General features: G+C 38.5%; 1 protein-coding gene across 2 annotated transcripts in view; it reads right to left on the bottom strand.

Annotated features, from left to right (window-relative positions):
• The window catches only part of LOC124721576 (cullin-2), a 186042-nt gene that overhangs the window by 16230 nt on the left and 157649 nt on the right, over positions 1 to 12163 (bottom strand). For both annotated transcript variants that reach the window (XM_047246619.1, XM_047246618.1), the window contains exon 14: positions 3029 to 3244. In XM_047246619.1, coding sequence (XP_047102575.1) covers positions 3029 to 3244 — 216 coding nt within the window. The remainder of the gene's footprint in view (positions 1 to 3028; positions 3245 to 12163) is intronic.

Raw genomic sequence — 12163 nt, forward strand, 5'->3', positions numbered from 1 at the left:
AGAAATAACTGACAATGTCTCCTCTCTGGTCCCCCATTCCTTTCTACTTCATAGCTCACACATATTTTGGTGGTTATCTGTGCTTTCTAACATTAGAAGGACCGTACCAGTTGATCTGGCCGGTCAGTGTTATTTCACATTTAATAAATGGTGTACATTTTAATTTATGGGCCTTCTTTTTTGTGACTTTTAATGTAACTTGGCGGTTTATAATTTCGGTAAATGACAAATGTATATTACCAAAAACTGAAGAAATTGTAAACATTTTTACCTTAGAGGACTGCGGCCCGTTATTCTGACCGGTGAAATATTTTTTATGTATATTGTCTGTAAAGGCACAACAGTGGATTTTTTCATCCCCTTAGCTTATTTTATTGCATTGTCATGATCTCATTCTCTCTCTCTCTCTCTCTCTCTCTCTCTCTCTCTCTCTCTCTCTCTACATTTTACTTTATTTATTGGAAGAGTGGACATACTTTAATTGCTGTTCTCTGTCAATACACTGTTGTGCTGGGCAGAAGTTTAGCGCTCCTCTTCATTATTATGGTGAGCCACTGTTTTTGGGTGGATGAAGAATTACTGAATTATGTGAATATGTGAACAGTTTACGAGAAGAAAATTCAGAAGGAGAAGATATTTTTGAATGTTGGGTGATAAAAGAATATAAAGGTGGCACGGAATATTAATCCAACAAAACCGAACAAGGCAAATCATCAGAGTCGGAATATGAATATTCTGTATAACAACACACGAATAACCCAGTATAGAACAGTGTGGACTCAAATTGCACCAGGGCATGCACGTGGAAGATTAAGGTGCCACAACATGATGTTAGAAATTCCTGGGCCACATGTAATGCTACAAAACTTATAGTCGCAGGCAGTTACTTGAGGGCATGGCGAGTGTTGACAGACAACAGTAGTCTACAGAATATAAAAAAAACTTTACAGAAATTAGAGTCTGAGAACTTCTCCAGGATGATACACGGGTACTTGATATTGCCCAATTAGAAGCTGCCTTAGCTATAATGTATGCACATGGAGCGCATGGAGGAAAGAATTTCCTCCTGAAACTTCTGTGGTGTCAAGTGTGGGGGCTGACATTTTTTTCTCACACTGTGAGGCGAAATAAGTTCATAGAAGTCATGTGATTTTTTAAGATTTGATGACAAGCAGATTCGTGCCAAAAGACGCCAGACCGATGACTTCAGCACCTACCCCAGTCTTGAATTCATTTGTAGGTAACTGGATTCAGTACTATAAACCAGGTGCATTTATAACCGTAGCTCTATCGATGGGAAGCTCTGTGCTGCTATATATAATACATAAGTAATAAACCAAACAAATTTGGTCTGTAGTTCTGGGTTCCAGCCGATGCCAGTAGTAAATATGTGGCAAATGGATTTTCTTACTTGGGTAAAAAAAAAGTGAAAGATTCAGTAGCATACCTGTTGCTGAGTGTGTTGTTGCATGTCTCATGCAACCTTACACTTCAAAAGGAAGAAATGTAACACGTGACAGTTTCTTCATAACCGAAAATACTGCAGAGCAGCTGAAGTGGGAGGGATCTTTATATGATATTATTTTATACAAACCTGGTGATGCAACAATTACTTCCTATTTGGGGAAGACCAAGAAAAATGTTCTTCTATTGAGCACAATGCACCAGTCAGTTGCAGTGGATGAACAACCACAGAAGAAACTCCCTGAAACTACAATTCCACTAAATTTGGAGTTGATATTCTGGACGAGATATCTCATCTGTACATTGTCAAGTTTGGCTGCCACAGATGGTCTATGCACATGTTTTTCAATGTCCTCGACTGTGCTGGAATCAATGCCTGGATCCTTTACAGAAAGACAACATTAGAAGAAGTTGGCTGGTGAATGTTTCTTTTCAAATTAGCATACGTACAATCAAGGAAATGACCTGCGCATACATTCACCGTGACCACTGAAATATGTAAGGTACCGGTACGGAAGACCTGCCAGATAGGAGGATGCAAAAGTTCGAACAAAACTAAAAATCTGTGTGTGCAGTGCAAGAAATTCGTATGTGGTCCATGTGCTGGACGTGGTCAGTACATGTGGACAACCTTTTATTGACAAAGATAGTGGCTTTGTTTGAAAAGATGTCATACAAAGACGAAAATGTAATTTTTTTGTTATTGCTACAGCAATTTGTGTCAATTTTTCTTTACTTTTCGTACTACATGTATGTTTATGACATGTTTGGGGCTTTGACTGAGTATGAGACATGCAGATGAAGAATGTTACTGTAAAACTGTATGCTTATTCACATTTGTAAGTTTTGTTAAACATGATTTTGTATTTCTTACTTCAATCATTTTTATTAAATAAATACACTTTCTACTAGAAATTTTTAAGCATAACACATTTGTACAATAGGGTAATGCACTACTGACCCATAAAGACACCGTACTGAAGCAACTTAAAAAGTAAAACTGAAAATAAAGAGGAAAAACTTCACCGGTCAAAATGACCGGTAGCGGTCCTTATAGGTAGTTCACTAATGCCAGTCCTCCTAGTGCTAATCAAGCTACTTTGGGGAAATAAGTTACCTCCTATGTGTATACCATATCAACACGTGTCTGTCTCACAAATTATGATGACTACTACACTTTATGTAACACAGAATGTTGACAACAGACCAATATTTTGACATCTGCAATATGCATACAGCAAGCATTTTGTGGATTTTCACAAAATCAAATTTATAAACACTATGCATGCTAACTCTTCCTACAATGTATCACTGCCAAATGAGCCTTAATCACACCAGTATCACTTTTATTCCAGTTGACCTCTCCTGCCTTTTACATAACTTTTTTCCCCTCATGCTTCATTGTGCTAATCAACTATTTGCCTTCTGTTCTCCCTTTAGCATTCTTGCCTTTGCACCTCTTGATCTCTTCCTCCTCATATGCCAAGAATGCACTAGGCTGACAAATTTATAGGAAAACAGAATTGAAATACTGGAGAAATGATCATTTATTTTATAGACATACCTCCTGAATCAGACAATTGTGCTTAAGTACTTTCCGGCTTTTCATAATCCTCACAATTGCTGCCTGTAAGTAAAGTTTTCTGTCCTCATCCACAGCAGATATGGTTTGTTCTATTTCTTGTGGGGATTCTTTATGGGCGATAGTAGTAATTCTGAATTTTGTCCTTTTGTTTGTGTACTCTTTATTAAGACGCAACACAGTATCAGGTCCTAGGGCCTACAAAAGAGAAACAAAAACATTTTTACAAAGAAGTATTTACAGTACCTATAACAACTTGAAGATTATAATAATAAAGTTACAATGTAACAGAACTGTTAAAAACTCTAAAGGCTGATCGTGTTTACTTACTAACACAAATTTGAAATGAGTGCAGAAAAGATTCTAGAATGTTCATTCTTTATGTATCCACAGCTTCCAAGATTCTCCAGTATGACTTGTCCACTATAAAAAGTACAACATATTCTTCCTGTTTACTAAGAACCTTTTCTTTAACGTCAGTATATCTCTCTCTCTCTCTCTCTCTCCCCCCCCCCTCTCCCCAATTCACACACACACACACACACACACACACTCACTCTTCTGAACTGTCAACTTTCAGTCATGAGAGTGAATTTGAGTGGAATGTGTGGAATCTATTTAAAAGTTACTTAACTTTTTTTCTTTGATTAGGGTTTATAGCCTCATGGCATCAAAGCAATTGGAGATGGAGTATTATCTCAGCTTGAAAAGAATGAACCAAAGAGCTGTTTATGGGTTCTTTGAAGAAACAAAACCCAAGTTTTAGGTTTTATCACACCTTGCCTGACTGCTGTCTTTTAAAATGTTATACGGAACTTCTTTTTTTGCTTTTTTATTCATATTACTTTATGTAAAAACTATTACTAGCTCCAATCTCTTGTTTATTTTCAGTATAACACCTGATGGCAGGCATGTAGGAGCCCAAAACTGGTCGTGTTATAACTACTGAAAAACAAAAATAAAAAGAACCTGAAGCGGTATCTTTAACCTCTACTATAATGCTCAATTGCAGATGTTCCCCCAGCAGGATGGTTTGTGTTATTTATGGAATTCGCTGTAGGGAAACCATGCCTAATATAAGTAAAAATACCAGTGATATGAAGCAATCAATGAATGTCAACCTGAAAATACTTTAATTACTGAGCCTTACTTGTGTTGAATAAAAGTGAAACAGTACACCTCTAACTAACACCAATCAGCAAAACAAGTGAGCATTTTATGTATCATTACACATACAGGTAAGTGAATATACATGTTATCTAATTATCTAATGGAAGTACATCCCCAGAGAGAGAGAGAGAGAGAGAGAGAGAGAGAGAGAGAGAGAGACTGGATCATAACTAAAGGTACAAATTGAAGCAGTTGAAAGTAGACAATATGAGAAGCAAAACTACTCAGTAAATGTGAGCTGATAAATTAACAGTTAGTAAAATAATTAAAAACACATTGTTTCTGTCCACTGCAAACTTCACTGTCCATAAATGTCGACCTGACCACAAAAATGGTAATGGTTATGTCAGTAGAATTATAGTTGCTTTTAATGAACACAGATAGTCGATGATGTTTCCACTGAGCAATTTCAGAGAGTGTGGCACATGCACAATGGAAAAAAGCCACACTTTTGCTGTTACAATGAAATGAAATCTAACTGGTAGAGGTCGAGGCAGACCTGCACAACAGTCTTCAGGATTAACTAATCTGAATCTTTAAAGTGTTGTTTACAGCACTCCTGCCAACGCAGTTGAAAAACTGGAACAAAGAACTGTAAATCCAACTCAACAATTTGGAAACGATCACAAGGTGTTTCGAAGAATTCATAACTGAATGCAGAGATCAGCACAGTACTACAGTCAGATACAAGAACAAAATTTTTAACACCTGCTATTACACGGTATGAGTGTACAGTAATTTTAACGTAGGACAGTATTTACTGTTCAGTAAAAATAACTGCATTTCTACTGAAGTATACAATAATTTTTCCAAACTATTATTATCAATCAACAGCAGCCAGTAACAACAATTTCACAATTTATATTTTGACTAAAGTTCAGTCTTGATCACATCATGTATGTTTTAATGATATAGGTAACCGGTTTCGGTTCTTTCTACAAAACCATCATCAGACCCATGGCTCCCTTAGGATGGTAGGCGGAGCTCTCCTCGCTGCTACACAGTCAACTGTTGACTGTGTAGCAGCGAACAGAGCTCCGCCTACCATCCTAAGGGAGCCATGGGTCTGATGATGGTTTTGTAGAAAGAACTGAAACCGGTTACCTATATCATTAAAACATACATGATGTGATCAAGACTGAACTTTAGTCAAAATATAACAATTAATTGATCACTGCTTTCCAAAAATGTTTACCAAAATTTCACAATTATCTCAAATTATCCATTTGCTGGCATATGTTTTTTGAGATGTTTGCAGTTTGTATCGTGCTTCCAACTGGGTCACTTAGTGATGATACTGCTACACAGTGGTGCAGTATAGTGTAGTGATTAGCATCACTGGCAGGCAAGCTGCGGGTTGTCAATCCAAATCCGACAGCCAGCAATTATTTGTTATTTAGTATTTTATCATTTCTGGAAGGTTCTCAAAATATCTTATGTTTGTAATGTGTGTATATTCCGGAACATTTGATGTTTAAAAGTACCAGTATTCTAAAAACGTCGATCAGTTGTAGAATTTTGGAACACGTATTATGTTCAAGTATAATGACTTTTCTGGAGACTAGAAATCTACTCTGTAGGAATCAGCATGGGTTTCGAAAAAGATGGTCGTGTGAAACCCAGCTCGCGCTATTCGTCCACGAGACTCAGAGAGCCATAGACACGGGTTCACAGGTAGATGCCGTGTTTCTTGACTTCCGCAAGGCGGTCGATACAGTTCCCCACAGTCATTTAATGAACAAAGTAAGAGCATATGGACTATCAGACCAATTGTGTGATTGGATTGAAGAGTTCCTAGATAACAGAACGCAGCATGTCATTCTCAATGGAAAGAAGTCTTCCGAAGTAAGAGTGATTTCAGGTGTGCTGCAGGGGAGTGTCATAGGACCATTGCTATTCACAACTTACATAAATGACCTTGTGGATTACATCGGAAGTTCACTGAGGCTTTTTGCAGATGATGCTGTGGTGTATCGTGAGGTTGTAACAATGGAAAATTGTACTGAAATGCGGGAGGATCTGCAGCGAATTGACACATGGTGCAGAGAATGGCAATTGAATCTCAATGTAGACAAGTGTAATGTGCTGCGAATACATAGAAAGATAGTTCCCTTATCATTTAGCTACAAAATAGCAGGTCAGCAACTGGAAGCAGTTAATTCCATAAATTATCTGGGAGTACGCATTAGGAGTGATTTAAAATAGAATGATCATATAAAGTTAATCGTTGGTAAAGCAGATGCCAGACTGAGGTCCATTGGAAGAATCCTAAAGAAATGCAATCCAAAAACAAAGGAAGTAGGTTACAGTACGCTTGTTCGCCCACTGCTTGAATACTGCTCAACAGTGTGGGATCCGTACCAGATAGGGTTGATAAAAAGAGATAGAGAAGATCCAACGGAGAGCAGCGCACTTCATTACAGGATCATTTAGTAATCGCGAAAGCGTTACGGAGATGATAGATAAACTCCGGTGGGAGACTCTGCAGGAAAGGTGCTCAGTAGCTCGGAACGGGCTTTTGTTGAAGTTTCGAGAACATACCTTCACCGAAGAGTCAAGCAGTATATTGTTCCCTCCTACGTATATCTCGCGAAGAGACCATGAGGATAAAATCAGAGAGATTAGAGCCCACACAGAAGCATACCGACAATCCTTCTTTCCACGAATGAAACGAGACTGGAATAGAAGGGAGAACCGATAGAGGTACTCAGGGTACCCTCCGCCACACACCGTCAGGTGGCTTGCGGAGTATGGATGTGGATGTAGGTGTAGAAATCTCACACTTGATGAAAGAAATCACAGAAGACACATACCAAGGTCTTCTAGTAAGGGATGTCACAAGACAGACGAATTCATCAAGTGGTGCCAGCGAATCACAAAAAAAAAAATGGAAGAAGAATGACAGACTGCCGAATGTGGTCCCTATACTTGTTTGTATTGTGAAATTTTGATCATCTGTGAGTTCCATGATAAACTTGTACTATTATCATCAGTTGTAAGATTAAACTTATTTGTGCTCTTAAATTTTTTGAGAACAGTAGGCCTATTCTCACAGAAAGCAATCATTCTCTAATTTCATTGTATAATTGCAAGAGAAATATGTTATTTCTGAGAATTTTCAGTTGCTTACAAAACTATGTTTTTGAAAATTTTCATGATTTTGTTAAGTTAAGAGCTATTCCATAGCAAATCAACGTTTTTGATTCACAGTTACTGCCACAGAATAGATTACCCTGAATTTTAGTGTATATAAATGCAAATAAACATACATTTTTGAGAATTCTGGGAAGTTACTATTGTCCTGTCCATAAACTAATTGTAGCATTAAATCAGAATTTATGATTTAGTAACTGTAGCAGATATTGTAACTAATATATAGTGTTGCATTTAATTTTGCCTTTCAAGAAGATTACATATTATCTATATTTATCGAAAATTAACTCTATTTTCAATTTTGTTAGTGACTATAATTAATCTCAAAAAGTTTTAGAAACCAGTAATTTTTATCACAGGTTTTTTTGTTGCCTTAACTGAAATCTTATTTTGCGTATTTGCTTTGATTCTTAAAGGGCATTAGTAATTTTTTTTCTCAACAGATTAAGAGATAGCAGTCTTAGTTAAAATTACTTGTTCACTGTCCTGTAAAATACTGCTTCAACCACAACACAGCTCTCTATGAATGCTGTTCTTAAACATGTATGAGTTAGTTGATGTTTGTAAGCAACTGGAAATCACACTGACTACTGTCAAATGATTGGCAGCTGCTGCAAATAGGTGTGTTGGAATAGCTCTCAAGAGTCGTGTACTTGTGGTACCAAAGGTACTTCAAGTACTACCCTCTCCTGTGGTTCCTGTCTCCTCTACGGAAGAATGGGATCTGTCATTTATCATTCACTTGACTGCGAGTCGCGTGTCAATAGTAGATCTTGAAAACCTGCAGGGTGTTATACCGCTACCCCTAACCAACAAGTTTGAGGTGCTGTCTTTCACTGAAACTGAGCCAGGGGACTCACTTCACTGTTTTCGAGAAACTTGTTTTGTCCCATGTCAAGAGGAGGCAAACACTGGGCTCCAAGATCATACTTTGATCACTCCCGTGATCGGCAGAGAAGGTTGAGAAGATGAGCCTGAGTTTCATCGAAGCTCACAATTTGCAGCACTGTCCCCAGAACTGATAGTAGCCCCCCAGTTCTGAGTTGAGCGGAAGGATTGGGGTTATGAACTATATGGTCCCCCCTACATGACTCAGCTGTGCACGAGATATCAGAGGCTGCTATCCACATAGCTGACAGTGTGTGTGGTGCACAAAGGGGACCTTTTTTTTTATTTTTAGGTGACTGTTCGTCTAGTCCAGATAATGACAGCTGCATGAGACCCAGAAGGGTAAGTGAGAGGGCCGGCCAAAAAAATGCCTCCTATAGGTGAGAGTATTAAAATACCAGTAGTCAATTGCTGAAGCATTCGCAACAAAGTGCCAGAGTTTGAAGCACTACTCACGTGCTGTGAAGCTCACATAATACTAGGTACAGAAAGATGATTAAAACCTGAAGTTGACAGCAGTGACATTTTTGGGGAAAATATAGGTGTACCTGAAAGGATAGGCTGATGTGTAATGGAGGTGGTGTATTTGTTGCAGTAGACAAGAAACTTAAACCCATTGAGAGAAACTGAAGCTGCATGCAAGACCGTTTGGGCAAGACTCAGTATCAGGGATGGGTTATTGTTGTTGTTGTTGTTGTTGTTGTTGTTGTTGTGCTCTTCAGTCCTGAGACTGGTTTGATGCAGCTCTCCATGCTACTATATCCTGTGCAAGCTTCATCATCTCCCAGTACCCACTGCAACCTACATCCTTCTGAATCTGTTTAGTGTATTCATCTCTTGGCCTCCCTCTATGATTTTTACCCTCCACGCTGCCCTCCAATACTAAATTGGTGATCCCTTGATGCCTCAGAACATGTCCTACCAACCGATCCCTTCTTCTAGTCAAGTTGTGCCACAAACTTCTCTTCTCCCCAATCCTATTCAATACCTCCTCATTAGTTATATGATCTACCCATCTAATCTTCAGAATTCTTCTGTAGCACCACATTTCGAAAGCTTCTATTCTCTTCTTGTCCAAACTAGTTATCGTCCATGTTTCACTTCCATACATGGCTACACTCCATACAAATACTTTCAGAAACGACTTCCTGACACTTAAATCTATACTCGATGTTAACAAATTTCTCTTCTTCAGAAACGCTTTCCTTGCCATTGCCAGTCTACATTTTATATCCTCTCTACTTCGACCATCATCAGCTATTCTGCTCCCCAAATAGCAGAACTCCTTTACTACTTTAAGTGTCTCATTACCTAATCTAATTCCCCATCACCCAACTTAATTCTACTACATTCCATTATCCTCGCTTTGATTTTGTTGATGTTCATCTTATATCCTCCTTTCAAGACACTGTCCACTCCATTCAACTGCTCTTCCAAGTCCTTTCCTGTCTCTAACAGAATTACAATGTCATCGGCGAACCTCAAAGTTTTTATTTCTTCTCCAAGGATTTTAATACCTACTCTGAATTTTTCTTTTGTTTCCTTCACTGCTTGTTCAATATACAGATTGAATAACATCGGGGAGAGGCTACAACCCTCACTTCCTTCCCAACCACTGCTCCCCTTTCATGCCCATCGACTCTTATAACTGCCATCTGCTTTCTGTACAAATTGTAAATAGCCTTTCGCTCCCTGTATTTTACCCCTGCCACCTTCACAATTTGAAAGCGAGTATTCCAATCAACATTGTCAAAAGCTTTCTCTAAGTCTACAAATGCTAGAAACGTAGGTTTGCCTTTCTTCTAAGATAAGTCATAAGGTAAGTATTGCCTCACGTGTTCCAACATTTCTACGGAATCCAAACTGATCTTCCCCGGGGTCGGCTTCTATCAGTTTTTCCATTCGTTTGTAAAGAATTTGCGTTAGTATTTTGCAGCTGTGACTTATTAAACTGATAGTTCGATAATTTTCACATCTGTCAACACTTGCTTTCTTTGGGATTAGAATTATTATATTCTTCTTGAAGTCTGAGAGTATTTCGCCTGTCTCATACATCTTGCTCACCAGACTGTATAGAGCTTTGTCATGACTGGCTCTCCCGAGGCCATCAGTAGTTCTAATGGAATGTTGTCTACTCCCGGCTCCTTGTTTCGACTCAGGTCTTTCAGTGCTCTGTCAAACTCTTCACGCAGTATCATATCTCTCATTTCATCTTCATCTACATCCTCTTCCATTTCCATAATATTGTCCTCAAGAACATCGCCCTTGTATAGACCCTCTATATACTCCTTCCACCTTTCTGCTTTCCCTTCTTTGCTTAGAACTGAGTTTCCACCTGAGCTCTTGATATTCATACAAGTGGCTCTCTTTTCTCCAAAGGTCTCTTTAATTTTTCTGTAGGCAGTATCGATCTTACCCCTAGTGAGATAAGCCTCTACATCCTTACATTTGTCTTCTAGCCATCCCTACTTAGCCATTTTGCACTTCCTGTCGATTCATTTTTGAGATGTTTGTATTCCTTTTTGCCTGATTCATTTATTGCATTTTTATATTTTCTCCTTTCATCAATTAAATTCAATATTTCTTTTGTTACCCAAGGATTTCAACTAGCTCTCGTCTTTTTACCTATTTGATCCTCTGCTGCCTTCACTACTTCATCTCTCAAAGCTACCCATTCTTCTTCTACTGTATTTCTTTCCCCCATTCCTATCAATTGTTCCCTTATGCTCTCCCTGAAACTCTGCACAACCTCTGGTTTAGTCAGTTTCTCCAGGTCCCATCTCCTTAAATTCCCACCTTTTTGCAGTTTCTTCAGTTTTAATCTACCGTTCATAACCAATAGATTGTGGTCAGAGACCACATCTGCCTCTGGAAATGCCTTACAATTTAAAACCTGGTTCCTAAACCTCTGTCTTACCATTATATAATCTATCTGAAGCCTGTCAGTATCTCCAGGCTTCTTCTATGTATACAACCTCCTTTTATGATTCTTGAACCAAGTGTTAGCTATGATTAAGTTGTGCTCTGTGCAAAATTCTACCAGGCGGCTTCCTCTTTCATTTCTTAGCCCCAATCCATATACACCTACTACGTTTCCTTCTCTCCCTTTTCCTACTACCGAATTCCAGTCACCCATGACTACTAAATTTTCGTCTCCCTTCACTATCTGAATAATTTCTTTTATTTCATCATACATTTTTTCAATTTGTTTGCCATCTGCATAGCTAGTTGGCATATAAATTTGTACTAGTGTAGTAGGCGTGGGCTTCATGTGTATCTTGGCCACAATAAGGCGTTCACTATGCTGTTTGTAGTAGCTTACCTGCACTCCTATTTTTTTATTCATTATTAAACCGACTCCTGCAGTACCCTTATTTGATTTTGTATTTATAACCCTGTATTCACCTGACCAAAAGTCTTGTTCCTCCTGCCACCGAACTTCACTAATTCCTACTATATCTAACTTCAACCTATCCATTTCCCTTTTTAAATTTTCTAACCTACCTGCTCGATTAAGGGATCTGACATTCCACGCTCCGATCTGTAGAACGCCAGTCTTCTTTCTCCTGATAACGACGTCCTCCTGAGTAGTCCCCACCCGGAGATCCGAATTGGCGGGGGGGTTTTAAGATGGTAATTGGACCCTTCTATTGCCTAAAAGACGCACCTCCTGACGTAACCAAAAACTTTACAGAAAATCTCAGTTTGCTTGCATATAAGTTCCCCAATCAAACTGTAATCATTGGTGGAGACTTTAATCATTGAATAATCAATTGGGAAAACTACAGTTTTGTTAGTGGTGGATGTGACAAGACATCCTGTGAAACATTACTATATGCCTTCTCTGAAAACTACCTAGAACAGATGGTGCAGAATCCCATCCATGATGGAAATTATTAGATCTAA

The sequence above is a fragment of the Schistocerca piceifrons genome, chromosome X (genome assembly GCF_021461385.2).
Source record: "Schistocerca piceifrons isolate TAMUIC-IGC-003096 chromosome X, iqSchPice1.1, whole genome shotgun sequence".
NCBI lineage: Eukaryota > Metazoa > Arthropoda > Insecta > Orthoptera > Acrididae > Schistocerca > Schistocerca piceifrons.